This window comes from Gopherus evgoodei, chromosome 7 (assembly GCF_007399415.2).
Source record: "Gopherus evgoodei ecotype Sinaloan lineage chromosome 7, rGopEvg1_v1.p, whole genome shotgun sequence".
Lineage (NCBI taxonomy): Eukaryota > Metazoa > Chordata > Testudines > Testudinidae > Gopherus > Gopherus evgoodei.
Window position 1 is genome coordinate 85,474,558 of NC_044328.1, and position 18,936 is coordinate 85,493,493.

An 18,936-nucleotide genomic window follows, 5' to 3' on the forward strand; every position below is an offset into this window, starting at 1 on the left:
TGTAAAAGGCTCTGTAGCCCAATTTTACCTGTCTCTTGAGCCCTCTAGTCCCCTTTTTGTGTAGGTTTAAACAGAAACTCCTTCCTCAATAAGCCGCAGCTGCCGCCTCCTAGCCACAGGATGTGAAACATTTACATTTGTGGAGCTCGTAAATGAGAGAATTTCACAGTGGGTAACTTTGCAATAGATCCTACCATGGATTAATCTCAAACCTAACAGCAGTATGTGCTCCCATCTCAGGGCTTGTCTACATCAGAAAGTTGCAGCGCTGGTGAGGGAGTTACAGCGCTGCAACTTTGAGAGTGTCCACATCTGCAGGGCATCACCAGCGCTGCAACTCCCTGTTTGCAGCGCTGGCCGTACTCCCGTTTTGTCTCGGGTGTAGAGGATCCAGCGCTGGTGATCCAGCGCTGGTAATGCAATGTAGACACTCACCAGCGCTTTTCTTGACCTCCGTGGAAGGAGGAAGCCTCTGGTAATCAAGCTGGTTTCCTTTCCCGGTTTGCTCTCTCGGTCCCGGAGCCAGCCAGCAAACCGCAGGGAAGGAGACCTGCTTGCTCGGGGTTCCGGGACCGAGAGAGCAAACCGGGAACGCCGCGGTTTGCTCTCTCGGTCCCGGAGCCAGCCAGCAAACCGCGGGGAAGGAGACCTGCTTGCTCGGGGTTCCGGGACCGAGAGAGCAAACCGGGAAAGGAAACCAGCTTCGCCGCGGTTTGCTCTCTCGGTCCCGGAACCCCGAGCAAGCAGGTCTCCTTCCCCGCGGTTTGCTGGCTGGCTCCGGGACCGAGAGAGCAAACCGCGGCGTTCCCGGTTTGCTCTCTCGGTCCCGGAACCCCGAGCAAGCAGGTCTCCTTCCCCGCGGTTTGCTGGCTGGCTCCGGGACCGAGAGAGCAAACCGCGGCGTTCCCGGTTTGCTCTCTCGGTCCCGGAACCCCGAGCAAGCAGGTCTCCTTCCCCGCGGTTTGCTGGCTGGCTCCGGGACCGAGAGAGCAAACCGCGGCGTTCCCGGTTTGCTCTCTCGGTCCCGGAACCCCGAGCAAGCAGGTCTCCTTCCCCGCGGTTTGCTGGCTGGCTCCGGGACCGAGAGAGCAAACCGCGGCGTTCCCGGTTTGCTCTCTCGGTCCCGGAACCCCGAGCAAGCAGGTCTCCTTCCCTGCGGTTTGCTGGCTGGCTCCGGGACCGAGAGAGCAAACCGCGGCGAAGCTGGTTTCCTTTCCCGGTTTGCTCTCTCGGTCCCGGAACCCCCCTTGAAGCCGCCCAACAGCGCTGCAGTGTGGCCACATCTAACACCACTTGCAGCGCTGGTTGCTGTAAGTGTGGCCACTCTGCAGCGCTGGCCCTATACAGCTGTACTAATACAGCTGTAACAACCAGCGCTGCAAAATTTTAGATGTAGACATGGCCTCAGGCATTCTAATGGGTCTCTTTCTGTGCAAATGCAGAAATGCAGTCTGTAATTGACCTGTTTGACAGGTAGGTCCATTTTTTTTTCTGTCCACACCAAGACTCTACCACGTGCAGCTCTTATTTTGTACATTGGGCACCTAGAGGTGGCTGTGCGCACCATTTAGTGTGGACAGATAATACACAAATGGTTCAGAAATTGAGAGAAGTTTTTAAACCAAAGAAGAGTTTCACTTGATATCGAGCTGTATTTTGTAGATGTGTAAATAATTAAAACCCTATGAAGGCACGTACAGGCACCAGAGGAGAGGAAATCCACTGGAAAGAGTGTGCTGAGAACCTTTAAGTGAAATGCGATCACAACTTGAGTCTGTCCTTTGGGTCCTGGGTGTCTGACACCTCATCCAGAGCTCCCAGTCATTGCTTGACTATCGGGAGATTTGGGAGGGAGAATGTTTTACAGGGTTGTAGTACTGGCAGTAATATATATACTGGGGTGACTTCTTTGCTCTTCTCTGAAGCTGTCTCATTAGGCCTGTGTTTGAAACAGCATGGGTCTGTCTTGTAATCTCTCTCCATTCCCCAGCAAACACAATACAGATGCTATAGTGAGTGTGACTGAACCCTGATGAAGGTTGTGTGGGCCAGACTAGTGTCTTGTGTCAGGCAACTGAGGAAAGGTAGAACTAATTCTGATTGGAAAAGAGGATGAGTTGAGGTGACGAGGATGAGTTGAGGTGGCAAGGCTATCAGAATTTATGCAAGGGAAAGCTAGTCATTTAGTGGTAAATAGTTCCTAAACCAGTCACCTGTTGTGAATTAGGGGTGTGTTTGTAAGTCAGGAAAGGAGCTGTACGTATTTGAGCTTATAGGAAAAAAATAGGACCAGACTTCATGGAAAATTCAAAAAAGTTTTCATTCTTTTCTTCGTCACAGATTTTTTTTCCCCATTTGCTGCTGTATTGTTTTTTTTTTTTTGTTTTTTTTTGTTTTCAAAATCAGTTTTCTAAAAGGAAAACATTTTTGACTTTGGTCATCTTAAACATCAAATGGGATTTTTTCAATCCAAACTGTCAATATGAAAGCACTCAAATGAAATAGCATTTTTCAGAGTGAACAGGCAATATTTCTGTTAACGAGTTACTTTGCAAAATTTTGGAAAATGGAAAACTTGCAAAAACCTTGGTTTTGAAAAAAAGGCCCTTCTTGAGGAAAGTATTTTTCTTTCAAAAAATGTTGACGAGCATTAGTAAATGTTAAACTTGGGCAGAACTGTTCACAAACAGGGTGTGACTTCACCGTGGAGTTAGCATGAGCCCTTACCCAGGTATTGCCCCTACCCCTGTTCCCGTACGCTCACCCCTCTCATCTTAGATAAGTGGTGCTTTACGCCCAGGCTAGCTGGTCCAGTTGCGGGAGTGGGCTAGAACTTGGGTTCTGCTTTCACTCCCTTTGCAGTGAGGATGCAGGCTAAATCACTCCAGTGCTGCTAGTCCTCCAGTGCCCTCGCACAATTTGCCGTGTGCCTAGAAGGATAGACAATTCTCTAGGGTGACCATATTTCCCAAGGAGAAAACAGAACACCCCGAGCCACTCGTCTTGAGGGGTCTCCCTCTCAGTGCTGTTGCTGGTCGCTGGAACCATGCCCCCTCTTCCTCTTCCTCCCTCCCCCACCTTGGCAGGCTGTTGCCCCTTGCTGGAACCCTGCGCCACTGCCGCCTCCCCCATCCCCACCCGCAAGGCTGTTGCCCAGTCCCTTGAATCCCGTAGTGCCCCCACAGGAGGCTGTTGCCAGGTTGCTGAAACCCTGCTGGTGCCCCACATGCTGGAACACTGCTTCCTGTCTGCTCCCCCCATCCCCCTGCAGGGGACTGGCATCTCCACTCGCCCCCTCCATACCAGACCCCACTTTTTTGACAAAAGTGAACATTTATCCTGTTCGCTGTTGCCAACTGAGCAAGTCAGTAAGAGCAAATGGGACAAATTAATCTTTTTTGGGGAAAAAAAGTTGGGATTGCTGGGAACGGGCTTTAAAAAGGGACTGGCCCGGCCAAAATGGGATGTATGGTTACCCTACAGTTCTCACACAGTTCACGATGAAAAAAATCAGAGTGGCTTGGCATACTGCAACACACAACCCCATGGGATATGGCCTCAGCAGTCCAAGTGACACGCACACAGATAAGTGCAGCAGCCATGAGGACACAGTAACTTGGATAAGCCTTGGCAGTGTGGCTGCTCACACCCAAGCTAGGCTAACTGCTGTTGAGACTTGGCTGCCAGTTACTCGAGTTTATTCTGCAGAGAAGACCTATCCAAGGAATAATGCAAAATGCAATTATATCTCACCAAGGAAGGGGACCAAAGCAGAGACATAGATGGGTTTCCTTTTAGGAAAGGAGAGGAGTAAGGGATAGGGTGAAAAGTAAGGGGACTGGGTTCAGAGTAACAAAAATCAGGCAGGTAAGTTGGGACTGACTAACCTTACGTTCCTAAAACCTCTTGTGGTAAATCAGTTTGTGCAAATACGTGCAGTTTCCTGTTCTGTGTACAGCGGAGCAGTCAGTAGCTTTGGAATGTTTTCACTGTTTACTGTATGTGATCTCCATATGGGAATGGCTATCGAAGGCAGGTTTACATTACAACCTTAAGTCGACCTATGTTAGGTCTACTTATGGCTACTGCAGTAACTGCGCTGATAACACCCTGACAACCCAACAGCTGCTTCCATTCTTGACCCTGTACACTGGGAGTGCTCACAGTTTGAGACACCAAACAGCATATTGGCACCTTGCTAGGACCCCCACTACAGCCTGAGCTCGAATGTCTACACCACAGTTTTATAGGCCTGCAGCCCAAGCCCCGTGAGCCTGAGTCAGCTGGCCCCGCCACAGTCATGCCTTATTGCAGTGTAAACATACCCTGGGAAAAGATGTGGTACAAGACTTAATTTGTCTTCAGTGCATTGTTGCCTCTTGTCCTTCCAGGCCTTGTTTTTCCAGCAGCACGGGAGCAGTGTATCTCTGACCCTGAACTCGGGGTTTGTGAATGTGAAATGAAAGCAGCTGCCTGGAATCACTATAATCTGAGGATTATGTCCAGTAAATGAAAGATTGATGGCCGGAGGCTTAAGTTACCTGTCCGAGGACAGAGTGACTCGACGCATTCAGAAAGGCATCCATTTCAGGGAGCATGTATTATTGATCCAGAAGCATTGAGCTGTCACTGGGACAGGGGTTGATGGTGAAGCTTGCACAAACAAAACTGAGCTCCCTTTCTCCCCAGTAGGCATATGTGTGAGAAGAGTGAGTCTAGAAGGAATGTAAACAGAGCAGGCAGGGAGCTTGTACATGTATCTGGGCAGTTTGGGGCATTTATTAATATGTTTGCTCTTCTTGGAGTGCTGAGCTCTGGGCACCAATCTACCTCTGTGCCATGGGGCTTTGGTGTGGGTCTGGGGACACCAGGACCTGTGTCCTCCTCTGAAGGGGCACATAGTGGCTTGGGGCATCTTTGTATCAGTGAGTGTCCCCACTTGGTGGTGGGGTGAACATTGGGCATGGCCTATGCTTCAACCTGTGTTCTTACTATGGTAATACAGGCATTTTCTAAGTAGTCCTCATCGCTGGTACCGGTTACACTGGGAGACTGGTCTGTTGTCATGGAAATGAGGGTGTCATAAATGAGAGATTATATCTTTACCATCAAATAGGCTAGGTGAGTTGTGAGGGAGGAAGGTGTTTCCAAGCACAGATATCTAATGAACGGAGTAAAATGGCATCTAAGTGGACTGATAAACAAAGCCTTGGTAGTCTATATGAGAGAGAACCCGTCTATGAAAGGGCTCCTTTGGTATTAAATGATAGAGGGAAGGTGTATCAGCTTTTGGGAAAAGGATTCTGTGTTGTAGGTGCAGCTTTCCACTTACTGAGCAATTATTTGTTCTTTTTTTTTTTTTTTAACCATCCAATGGGTCTGGGTGGCAAATGAAATACAAATGGAGCTGGTCATGGCCTCTAATCCTCTCTGGAATGTAGAGATCAGTGCGAAATGAGGGAGTTGTCTCTCTCTGTGCCCTGAGCAGAACAAGCTTGCCGTCTGTCTGCACTTGGACTAATAAGCACCTCTGTCCCTCAGGTAGCTGGAGGTCTGGGGCTTTCACTTTTACTGAGCCCTTATTGTGTTCTTGTAGTGGGACACTCTAGCCACTAATCACAGTGGCTCTAGTTCTAAGGTCTCCAGGTTGTTTATGCCTTGGCGCCTGCATCCTGAGGCAGTGAGACCTTCTGTCCACTCCAAGAATATGTCTGCGCTGTAGCTGGGAGGTGTGATTCCCAGCCTGGATAGACAGACTTGCACTAGCTCAGTAGCAGTGTGTACGTTGTGGCATGGGCAGCCGCTTGGGCTAGCCACTTGAGTTTAGACCGAGGGAGTCAGGCAGGCTAACCCGAGCCATTGTCTATACTACAACGTCCACACTGCTATTTTTTGCACACTAGCTGGAGCAGAGGTGAGCTAGCGTGTCTGTCTACCCATTTGGGGAATCACACTTCCCAGTGTAGACGTGACCCTTTCAGCAGGGCTCGATGTGTTCTGATGTCATTCTCTGGTTAGTGCAGTCATGTTATCATTCGCCCCTCGGCCTCATGTTAAGAGGGGTGAAAACATTATCTAAGTTGTATCTGTTCTTCTGACTACATTCGACGTGTGTTAGTGCTCAGACTGGAACAGTGGGTTGTCTAGAAGGCTTTTGAAAAACAGCCTTTTTGCCCAGCTTCTAATGGCTGCAAATAGATTTGCCAGAGGTACCTCCTGGGAATCTGTGTTGTGCATTTTACTTGTAGCCCTCTGTCCCTTAGGCTCTTCCTTGTTCTTGTAGTGGCCCTTCATTAGAAGCATTCAGGCCCATGGCTCTGGTTCCTGATTCATCTCAAGCCTCTCAGTTTAGTATTACTGTCTGGAAATGGCTGCCCTGTTTATTCGCTGATTGGTCCTTATTAATTCAGTCCTGATTTTTGTGTCTTTTTCTTATATAGGCTCCTATTACCCCCACCCCCCCATTCCCGTCCCGATTTTTCACATTTGCTCTCTGGTTACCCTAAGAGGGAATGAACAGAACAGGTAATCATCAAATGATCCATTTCGTGTCGCCCATTCCCAGCTTCTCGCAAACAGAGGCTAGGGAAACCATCCCTGCCCATCCTGCCTAATGACCATTGATGGACCTATCCTCCATTAATTGATCTAGTTCTTTTTTTGAATCCTGTTATAGTCTTGGCCTTCACAACATCCTCTGGCAAGGAGTTCCACAGGTTGACTGTACGTTGTGTGAAAACATACTTCCTTTTGTTTTGTTTATTTAAATCTGCTCCCTATTAATTTCATTTGGTGGCCCCTAGCTCTTGTGTTGTGAGAAGGAATAAATAACACATCCTTGTTTACTTTTTCCACACCAGTCATGATTTTGTCAGTCTATTTTGTCTGTCGTGTCTGCACTTAGTTGCCTTAGTCCCAGTCTTATTAATTTCTCCTCACATGGGAGCCGTTCCATATCCCTACTCATTTTTTGTTGCCCTTTTCTGAACCTTTTTCCAATTTCAGTCTCTCTTTTTTTGAGATTGGGTAACCACATCAACACGCAGTATTCAAGATGTGGGCCTACCATGGATTTATGTAGAGGCAATATGATATTTTCTGTCTTATATCTATCCTTTTCTTAATGATTCCCAACATTCTGTTAGGTTTTTTGACTGCCACTGCACATTGAGTGGATATTTTCAGAGAACTATCCCCAGTGACTCCAAGATCTTTCTTGAGTAGTAACTGCTAAATTAGACCCCATCATTTTATATGTAGAGTTGGGATTATCTTTTCCAATGTGCATTGCTTTTGAATTTCATCTGCCATTTTGTTTCCCAGTCACCCAGTTTTGAGAGATCCTTTTGTAGCTCTTTGCAGTCTGCCTGGGACTGAACTATCTTGAATAGTTTTGTATCATCTGCAAATTTTGCCTCCTCACTACTTACTCCTTTTTCCAGATCATTTATAAATACATTAAATAGGACTGGGCACAGTACAGACTCCTGGGGGACACCTCTCTCCATTCTGAAACTGATCATTTATTCCTAGCCTGTGTTTTCTATCTTTTAACCAGTTACCAATTTGAGAGAGTTTTTCCTCTTATCCCATGACTTCTTACTTTGCTCAAGAGCCTTTGATGAGGGACCTTGTCAAAGGCTTTATGAAAATCTAAATACACTATGTCCACATGCTTGTTGACCCCCCCCCTCAAAGAATTCTATTAGATTGGTGATGCATGATTTTCCCTTTACAAAAACCATGTTGACCATTCCCCGACAAATTAGGTTAATCTGTGTGTCTGACAGTTTTGTTCTTTACTATAGTTTCAACCAGTTTGCCCGGTATTGAAGCCAGGCTTACTGGCCTTTAATTGCTGGGGTCACCTCTGGATCACTTCTTAAAAATTGGCATCACATTAGCCATCCTCCAGTCTTTTGGTACAGAAGCTGATTTAAATGATAGGTTACAGACTACAGTTAGTAGTCCTGCAGTTTCATAATTGAGTTGCTTCAGAACTCTTGGGTGAATACCATCTGGTCCTGGTGACTTATTACTGTTTCGTTTATCAGTTTGTTCCAGAACCTCCTCTAATGACACCTCAATCTGGGACAGTTCCTCACATTTGTTGACGATAAAGAATGGCTCAGGTTTGAGAATCTCCCTCACAGCCTCAGCTGTGAAGACCGATGCAAAGAATTCATTTAGTTTCTCCGCAATGGCCTTATTGTCCTTGAGTGCTCCTTTAGCATCTCGATCGTCCAGTGGCCCTACTGGTTGTTTAACACGCTTCCTGTTTCTGATATACTTAAAATCTTTTTTGCTATTACTTTCTGAGTCTTTGGTTAGCTGTTTCTCATTCTTTTTTGGCCTTCCTAATTATATTTTTATGCTTCATATGCTGGAGTTTATGCTCCTTTCTATTTTCCTCACTAGAATTTAACTTCCACTTTTTAAAGGATGCCTTTTTGCCTCACTGCTTCTTTTAATTTGTTTAGCCATGGTGGCTCTCTTTTGGTTCTCTTGCTATGTTTTTTAATTTGGAGTATACATTTAAGTTGAGCGTCTGTTATGGTGTCCTTAAAAAGTTTCCATGCAGCTTGCAAGGTTTTTACTTTTTGTGCTGTACCTTTTAATTTCTGTTTCACTAACATCCTCATTTTTGTGTAGTTTCCCTTTCTGCAATTAAATGCTACAGTGTTTGGCCACTGGTGTTTTTCCCGCCACGGGGATGTTAAATTTAATTATATTATGGTCACTGTTACCAAGTGGTCGAGCTACATTTACCTCTTGGACCTGATCCTGTGCTCCACTTAGGACTAAATCAAGAATCGTCTCTCCTCTTGTGGGTTCCAGGACCAGCTTCTCCAAGAAGCAGTCATCTAAAGTGTCAAGAAACTTTCTTTGCATCCCGTCCTGAGGTGATATGTACTCAGTCAATATGGGGATAGTTGAAATCCCCCATTATTATTGAGTTATTTTTAGTTTAATTTCCCTGAGCATTTCACAGTTGCTATCACCATCCTGGTCAGGTGCTCAGTAATATATCCTTACTGCTATATTCTTATTATTGAAGCATGGAATTACTATCCATAGAGATTTTATGGTACAGTTTGGTTCATTAAAGATTTTTTACTTCATTTGAGTCTACACTTTCACATATAATTCCACTCCCCCAGCAGCACAACCTGTTCTGTCCTTCCGATACATTTTGTACCCTGATATTACTGTGTTCCACTGATTATCCTCATTCCACCAAGTTTCTGTGGTGCCTATCATATCAATATTGTCACTTAATACGAGGCACTGTAGTTCACACATCCTATTATTTAGAGCAGTCACTGCTCTGCACAAAATTCATCCAGAACTTTAGGTGAATATGGTAATGTCCTAGCAGGTTTTCAGGAATGTTTTCGTAGGGTATGGCTACACTTGAAATTTCAAAGTGCTGCCGTGGCAGCGCTTTGAAGTGTGAGTGTAGTCGGAGTGCCAGCGCTGGGAGAGAGCTCTCCCAGTGCTGCACGTAAACCACATCCCCTACGGGTGTAGCTTGCAGCGCTGGGAGCCGCGCTCCCAGCGCTGCAGCACTGATTGCACTGAGGCTTTACAGCACTGTATCTTGCAGCGCTCATGGGGATGTTTTTTCACACCCCTGAGCGCGAAAGTTGCAGCGCTGTAAAGTGCCAGTGTAGCCATGGCCTCAGTAGGACCTTACCGCATTTGTGGCCATGAAGAAACACATCATGGACTGTGAAATCTGGTCTCTCCCCATTATATTTGGTCTCTTGTGTGGTTTTACCCTATACTATACAGATTTCATAGGGAAGACCAGTGTTTCTCAGATTGGGAGTCCTGACCCAAAAGGGAGTTGCAGGGGGTTCACAAAGTTATTTTAGGGGGGTTGTGGTATTGTCACCCTTACTTCTGCGCTGTCTTCAAAGCTGGGTGGCTGGAGAGCGGCGGCTGGTGGCCAGGCACCCAGCTCTGAAAGCAGCCCCCTGCCAACAGCAGAACAGACGTAAGGATGGAAATATCATACCATGCCACCCTTACTTCTGCGCTGCGTCTGGCGATGGCTCTGCCTTCAGAACTGGGCTCCTGTCTAGCATCCACCGCTCTCCAGCTGCCCAGCTCTGAAGGCAGCACTGCTGCCAGCAGCAGCACAAAAGTGGTGATAGCAGTACCGCGACCCCCCCCTTACAATAACCTTCTGACCCCCCTCCCCACTACTCCTTTTTGGGTCAGGACCCCTACGATTACAACACTGTGAAATTTCAGATTTAAATAGTTGAAATCACAAAACTTACAATTTTTAAAATCCTCTGACCGTGAATTTGGTAGGGCCCTACTTATTAGGGAGTGAGATGAGTGGGACAACCTCCGACACTTGTCAAGTTTTATTACAGGCTGCTAAGAGAAGTGGGCAAGTTCAGGCACTCTGCGCTCATACTGAAAATGCTCTTAACTAACATTTTCTCTTTCCCCTCTGGTTTATTTGCTATTTGACCTTCCTCAGAGCCATGATGAGATTTTGAAAATTGCCCCAGTGACTTGCAATGGGATTTGTGCTCCAAAGTCACTCTTGTGCTTTTGGAAAGCTCTCCCACAGTTTTTACCAGGAAAATAATACTCTCTACTTTAAGTGACTCTTTAAGTTCCTGATCTGCGGCTAAATAGAATGGATAAATTCTGAGGGCTGTCAGCACCTTTTACCCAACTGTAAGGTTTATTTAGGGTGAAGAATGAAGAAAAACCTGTTTTTCTGCATTAGAGCTCTCCTGGTGATTCAGTGATTAGAGCTGTATAAATACCTAAGCTAGACACTACTGTCTCTTTGCTTTACCAGTGTGATAGAAATTTGGGTCAGAAAAGACTTACTGGGGTGTCTTGTTCATTTTCATGGGTTCCAGTGAGTACAACTATATATATCTTTTTTTTTTTTTAAATCCCCTCAGAGGATCTTGTTGAGTGGTTGATTGCCACAAACAGAGTAGGAAGGAAACAGCCTGCTCAGGTACAGGAAAGGTGATAAAAATATCAGAGGAAGCTCATGTGGCGAATATGTTAAAACTAGCGTGTCTCTGGCAGCAGAGCTGGTGCTGGGATAGGTTGAAAGTGTGAGCAGTCTTCTTGAAACGGAAAGAGCATCTTGCAGCTATACAGAGTATGTTTCCAGTTTCTTTGGGCAGTTTTCTGGCTGCAGTACCATTTTGGCTTATAGCGTTCCTGTCTCCCCTAAAATACCTTTAATTTCACGGGTCTGCCCCCAGTCATACTGCCTGCATTGCTATTTCATCTCAACGGATCTTAATTATGGGGCTCTCCCCACTAAGTCACACACCCCAACCTACAAGCATTAAGTCTCTGGAGTTTATTTCAAATCCATACATTTCTAAGGGGCTTATAACTGCTGTAATTCACAAAGTCCCAGCCTGATGGACAATTCTCTCTCATTCCCTCCAACTGGGAAGTGAAGGGAGAGAGAAGTTAGTGGCCTCTGAGAATTTCTATTAATTAATCTGTGGCATCTGAAAACTGTCGCTGTTATGAATTTACATAAAAAGTAACATCTTAATGCATTTTAGTGCTTTAGGCTGTCATTGCCTGTCCACGTGGGCATGTAATTAGCATTTGCTTTAACAAAGAGTTCTGCCTGTGGATTAGAGAGAAGAGAAGCCCTGGCATGTTTGATGGGTAGCTACAAGGAAGATCCTGTACTAAGAGAGCTTTTCTGTGAATATTTCATTCCAAATGAGTTCTCAACCTCTTTCCATGTGTTCCCTTGTAAATGGTTCTCAGATGTGCCCCAAAATCCTTTGCACCAGTTCCCACTGTACTTCAAAAGTGGTGCCTTGCCCCTGAGGTTTTGGAAGAAGGCTTGTGGGAATGGATTGAAGTTTGTTGCAGTGTTTCTACGTTAAAACCCAGGTGTCTGATGGTCCTGTGATGTGAACAGGACCAAGTGGAAGAGAGATGGCCCCTGCTGGAAGGGAATTGGAGCCAGCACTCAGCATGACCAGCAGCCTTTCAGTGCAGCTCTTTGCTAACAAGTGAGATTGTGACAGCTTCCTTTGTAATGCTACTTACCTGTGGATATTGAAGCATTTGCTGGCCACCTCTGCAGCTGCTTTGCAAGTCCTTTTGTTACAAAGTCTGATTAAAATCTGTCTTCGCAAGGAGGTTTGTAGTGAGCACTTGTACTGTGACCCTGGGAGGGGAGGGAAGGGGAGGGGAAAATTTGGTCTTGACAAATCAAAGTGTTGATATCGAGGCGGCTCATGAGGAACAAAATGGAGATTTACCAGCACGGCCTACTGGTGGAGAATCATATAATTGACACTTACAGCACTGATGTGTTCTAGGCTGACTACCAAGGCAATGCTTAGAAATGTGTTTGGGCACAGCATCCAATTCACCAAACAGGATGCACTTGAGTAATATAGACACTAACTGGGCTGCTTGAAAGGGCTGTCCATTGCAAGGACTGTGATATACCCCATAACTAACATGAGAGGTGCATCTTCAGTGAAGAGGGGTGGGAGGAAGAAATTTAAAGGCCCTTCCCAATATTGGTGTAGATACCATAGGCACTTGGTTGAAAGGTGAGCTCCAGAGATCTTTGCTTGTCCCTGAGAAAGGAAGCAAGTCCTCCTCAGCTAGAACCATTGTTGTTGCTGCCGATTCCCAGTGGTTTGAAGACTTCATTCGAGAGAGTTCCTTGCCCTTGGAAGCCTGGAGGGAAAGAACATGTGCTCCACATCATAATCAAGCAGTCTGGACCTGTGCTATAAAATACAGAGCTGGGCTTGTGACCATCTGGCTGGCATATTTAGTGAAAGATTAAGCCGGGGAAGACCGGATGGTGCTTAGAAAGACCTGATGCTTGGAACAGTAGTGGCCTTTCCTTTCACCTCTCACTGTTGTCCAAAATATCCCTCTTTCTGTTTGGTCCCAGCTCTGAGACACTGCACCCTCAAAAAAGCCTAGAAACACTGTAGGTGTTGGGCCAGACTTTGCAGACATCCAGTTTGCATGTTGCTCAGGTTTAATAAGTGCCTCTGAGGTTAACTGTGGAGTTCAAGGGAAGCTGCCTTTGCAGTTCTGACCCTGGGCTGTAAGAGAGCAGAGCAAAGCAGAGTGGTCAGTCTCTCTAATGCAGACAAGTAAGCCTTGTAGGCACTTCCTGTGGTTGGTGACAAATGAAACCTCAGCTGGAACAGAAGTCCAGAAAAGTCAATATTTGAACTTAAAGTAACCTCTTCTTCCTTCTCCTTCTCGTCCAATCAAACTGAATGGGCTGGGAAAGGCAGCCTGTAACCATGACTGTCCACTGACATTATTATTAAAAATCTCATTGAGCCAGTCTAATGCTCCATTGGCTGCAGGCTTTAGGCCGTTGTTACATTTCTATATGTAAATATAATGGGCAGTCAGAGTTGGTGGTATTCCCTGACCCTTTTGTCAATCTGTCCTCAGTAAAATTGCAAACTCTAGGCATGTATTAATACTTCATTAAGTTCCTTAGAATATGCCTACACTGTGCCAAAAAACAACAACACAGAAACACACCACAGCAGCAAGTCTGGGCCGGGTCAACTGACTCAGATTTGTGCTCTGGGGATAAAAATAGTAGTGTAGATGTTTCTGCTGGGGCTGAAGCCTGGGCTCTGGAACCTGGTGTAGGGCCGTGGGTGGGTGTGCCTCACAGCCCAGGCTGCAACCCCAGCGGGAATGTCTACACTGCTGTTTTTAGCTCTGTAGTCTGAGCCTGAGTCAGTTGACCCAGACTTAGAGACTCACTGCCCTGGTTTGTGGTGTGTTTTGCAGTATTGAGGTAGCCTTTCATCCCAGCTATCCACCTGGCATGTCTTGTCACTCCACAGAGCAGCCAGGTTCCCTCTGTGCACTAGGGATGACTGGCCACATGCAGTAATGATGTGGTACCAACCAGTTTACTGCTGTATGGTGCACTTCCTTTTCTAACCCAAGTCTTTCCCCTCTCTGAATATTTATGGTGGCTTCTTTACCTGGAAACCAACATGTAGCATTTCAAAAGCCAGCAGAAAACCCTTGTGTTAGGTAGTCTGGGGCGCTGTCTGCTGGAAATGCTTTCTTGCAGGTTAGATGTAACTAAAGCTGTGATTCCTCATTTTTATTAAGATATCAAGCAAGAATAGGGATGCCAGCCCCAGATTCCTAGCTTAAATACTAGTTCTAGCCATTGCTGCGCTGGGACTCTTCTCCACTTCCTGCCCTAAGCTGTTTTTACAAATGTTGCTGGATGCTGTTAAACAGCTGGTGAGTTTAACTCAGAGATGGCTTCCTCTCAGTGAGGCCTGGGGTGAAGCGATTCCTTCGTATGTCTGAGAGCATATAAAGTGCTAGAGGATCCTCTGGGATGAATGACTGACTGGGGTTGTCTGCTAGCATCCCTAGAATTTTGATTCTAACTAGATAAATATCCACAGTCACCGGTAACCTTGGTTGGTGGGAGGAAGGGAAGGCGTCCTAGGAATTCATCAAATGATCCATTCCCCGTCACCCAATCCCAGCTTCTGGCAAATGGAGGCTAGGGACACAATTCCTACCCATCCTGGCTAATAGCCATTAATGGACCTATCTTCCATGAATCTATCTAGCTCCCTTTTGGACCCTGTTATAGTATTGGCCTTCACAACACCCTCTGGCAAAGAGTTCCAGAGGTTGACAGTGCATTGCATGAAAAAATACTTTTTTGTGTTTGTTTTAAACCTACTACCAATTAATTAGGCCAAACTGGCCTGCATTATTCTCTTATAACTAAAGCTGCTCAGACCCTGGGGGAAAGCCTAACACACAAACAGGTCTCCGTTCTGCAGAATCTGAGTCTTCAATTCCCAAGGTTTATCACAGCTCATCCTTGAGGGGTCACGTTGGGACAAGCAGAGAGTGAAATTCAAAGTGGCTACAGTTCTGATTCCTGTAACATTCTGGCAGCTTCTGTATTATGCAGCCTTCCCGCTGGAGGTCACATGCTCTGGCATACAGCATCCAAAGCAAAACGTAACCAAGGCAAGTGTCTGAACGCAAGAGAGCTGCCTCTGCCCATCGTCACACCTTCCAGCCGCCCTCCTCCCCTGCCCCACATGCAAACTGGGATACGCTGTGCACTTAATAAACTGACACTTGATCCTGTCCACCCTGCCCCAGCCAAACAATCATCTAAATTTGGGCGATTATGTTCACCCGGTCCAAGTATCAAGTTCTCTGGATCACATGTGCTCCCAGCCAGTATTTAACTCTGAAACCTCTGAGAGACAGGACTTCATATCCTCCACAGTGTAGGTCATACAGCAAGTGAAATCAGCTGCTTTGTTTTTATTCTGTCCATTTTTACCATCAGGGATTTTTTTTTTACTCTCCCCCATTTAGTTCTTTTTAGTTTTTGTCCCCTCCCCCTTACTTGATTTGAAGAGCAGAATAACATTTGGTTTGTCTACTAAGTCTGATCACGATGTTTCTGGTTCTTTTAGCCACCACAGAATTAAAGGACTTTTTTGCCAAGGCCCGGAATGGCTCGATCCGTCTCATCAAAGTCGTCATTGAGGATGGTAAGTTCTATTTAATTCCATTTCTTTGCACTGCCTTGTTTCCCTCCCTTGTCGGCGTCTTTTCTCCAGGGCTGTGGCCGATCCTGCTATAACAGACAAGACCGTGCTGCTGCGGATGGAAAATCCTGCTAGGGGCTCCTGGAATGCGGCTGCTCAGAATAGACTGCCGGGTGCGGAGTGAACACAGCTGACATTTTAAAGGAGCAGAGTTCTGATGCCTTTTATTTTCTTCAGTAGTATCTCTACGGGACCCACTTGTTTCCGTTGGGGAGCAGTCACTTGTGCAGGCAGCCAGTAACCGCTTCGCAGTGGCAGTAAGGGGTTCACAGTCAGTCTGGCCTGATGCAGTGCTGGTATTTGGTTTGCTGTTCTCTGTCAGGTCTCTTGGATGTTGCGGCTGCATCCTGACAATATGGCTTTGCTGGTGTAGACTGTTCTGCTTCGCTGGGGCTGTTTGCCAACTACCGTTGAAAGAATCCTACAGGAAGGAGACACCCACTGGATGATGGGTGCTATAGAAACATCCAAGAGCAGGATAACTGCCCCAGATGTGGCAGTAATACTTGTAAATGGCAGTGCTTTGGACTGTTAACGTAGCCTTTTTCAATGAGGCGGTGAGTGGGTATAGGATTGTTCCCAGTCTAGGAGTTTGTTCCTTATTCTGGTGCTTGAGCTTTTCCTCAGCAGTCTCTTTAGTGTAGCTGTGCCTTTAGTCTCTAGAGAGCTTACAGCAGTGGACCTGCATCAATGCAGCAGCGCCACTGTAAGCTCTCAAATGTAGCTGTTCTAAGCCACTGGGAGAGAGCGCTCCCGTTGGTTTAACTACTCCAGCCCCCCGCCAGTGGCAGTAGCTATGTCAACGGGAGGAGCTCTCCCGCCAACAAAGCGCTGTCCACACTGGTGCTTACGTCAGTGCAACTTATGTCACTTGGGGGTGATTTATTCCCCCCCCCCCCGACACAGAAGTTATGCCAACATAAGCTGTAGTGTAGACATAACCTCAGAAGAGCAACATCCCTGAAGGCTTGTTTACACTTAACGGTGCAGCTGCACTGCTGTCACGCTGTACTGAAAAGGGAGAGCTTCCCGAGATGTGGCAGCTCAGTTGATGGGAGAAGCCCTCTCGACATAGCGCTATCTATTCTGGAGTTTGGTTGGTATAACTGCCTTGTCCACATCTCTGAGCGGCATCTTTATACATATGTTTGTAGCGTGGGCCAGGGCTGAGTCAGTCAAATGGCTGCTTTCTCCTTCCGTTACCTAACAGCAGCATAGGATAGGGTGAGCAAAATGCTGGAGCCAGATCCTCTACTAGTGTAAATGGGCTCAGCTTCACTTAGTCAGTGGAGGACTGCGACTTACAGCTGCTTGGGAGCTGGCCCCAGATGTGTAGAGAGTAAGTGAAGGTGTTCACTCGGACCAGATCCTAGTCTGCGTTTCTTCTGGTTGCAGTGTGTTCTATGGCTTTCACATCCCCAGTTTCTTGTCCTTTTAAAAATTTTTCCAGTTTCTGTTCTTTCTATTTTGGGTTAAAATTGAGTGGAGCAAATCAATCTGTGGCATGTTTTGGTTTTGAGAGATCAAAAGGTAACTTTCGGTAGCTCATATTTATCAAATAAATAAATGGAACAAGGCATTGATTTGCCTGCTAATTTACTACTTTTTGGTAAGTTTACCATAGCCCTAACTGCAATATGTCCCACAGCAGGCTACATTACTGATTAGCTGACCATTGTAAAACCTCCACTGTAGACGTTAATCCGTGCCAGCCCATTAGCTTCTTGCTAGGGCAGAAGGGTTCATGGCGTGTTTCTCTTTGGGGTGACGGGCAGGCTTGTCTTTGGCTCCATCAGGTGGAGACTTCAAAATCAGCTGGCGAAAGATGGTGTCTGTTTATTCTGTAATAGAATACAGCAGTGTGCACTGTATCTGTGTTCTCTTCTGGCCAGTGCTTTGTACACTCGATCCCTCAGCATCGCAAGGGTGTGTTCTCTGCAGTACTGCCAGGGCATGTGGAAATGCATGAAATCTGCACTGTAGCTCTCAATGAATTTGTGGGGGTACATGTTAGAGACCGATTCTGTGCCTCACACCTACATACTTCTCGATCTGTATAGAGGGGCTGAAAAGGAGCTGCGACTGGCTCTTGTGATGTGCATACTGCAGAGGGCCACTAAAAACAGCCCTATGCTGTCCTCTGTGCAGACCCCAGCATAAGGGGATGTGCAGGGGTCAGGAGAGAGCAGGCATATAGCTCTTGGTGCTATATGAGTTGCGCTGCGTAAGTCAAAGCAGCTAGGGTGTACTCAGACTCACACAAGGGGCTACTTTCTCTCCCACATCAGACCCTAAGACCCATTCTGAGGCCTTCGCTGGGGTACCTGGCAGAGGTGCTGCACAGAGTTTGACCCGGAGTGCATAATAGGAAACTGACTAGTTATTGCTACCCATGGAGCAGGAGGCGTAATGAATTTAAGACCAATCAGCTGTTTTGCTTTCTCTTGCAAGGATTATTATACCCAGATATACCAGGATGTTCCATTGTCCCCTTCAGTCTCTCATATGGGAGTCAGTCTCTCTCTCTGCTCGGTGTTAGTTTTGTATCCTTTCCATGCTGAGTGAAGAACTAGTGCAAGTCATGCTAGTAATGTTGAGCAGATTCTGCCTGCTTCTGTGTGCCCTGGCATGTTGCAATACCGAGGGATTTTCCAGGTAGAGGCTGGATGTTGGGAACCACAAGGACGATCTTGTGACTAAACCATGGGTTGAAGTAAGGCGTTCCAAGTTCTGTTCCCAGCTCTGTCACTGACTCACTGTGACCTTGGGCAGAGTCACCTGGGGCCTGATTTTCAGAAGTTCTGATCGCCCACCCCTTCAGAGTAATTAGTGGGAGCTGAATGTTCTCGGCATCTTTGAAAATAAAGCTCTTAATCTCTCTGCGCTGCAATTTCCTCCTCTGTGTCAAGAGAGAACCCTTCCCTGGCTCATGGGGCTCTTGGTAAGATCAATTCAGTAAGGTTTATGCATAAGCAGGGTGCTCACTCTTTCCCCTCAGTGCAGCTGATTCAGTGTTGGATTATTTGCAACTGGTGATCTCAGTGAGGATACATTTGTCACCACTTATGAGAGCCGTACTCATGTCATCACTGCAGAGACTGAATGGGATATCTTTATCTGCATGATGTGTTGCTGTAGAACTTAAATCCTCCCATGCAGTTTCCCATGGGGTCCTCAACTGTGAGCTCCCCTTATCTGCAGGGCAGGAGTTCTGGTTTTCCTGTGTGTATCTTCCGAGAATGATTTTTGTGGGGGACTGTGTATAGCCCAAGCTCCTGACAGTAGAGAGGGGAATAGGTGTAGACCA

The 18,936-nt window shown here is 46.5% G+C and overlaps 1 protein-coding gene across 1 annotated transcript in view; it reads left to right on the forward strand.

Moving 5' to 3' along the window:
* TWF2 (twinfilin actin binding protein 2) overlaps positions 1 to 18,936 on the forward strand; it is a 75,972-nt gene that overhangs the window by 13,055 nt on the left and 43,981 nt on the right. The window contains 1 exon segment of the mRNA XM_030568689.1: positions 15,495 to 15,572. Coding sequence (XP_030424549.1) covers positions 15,495 to 15,572 — 78 coding nt within the window.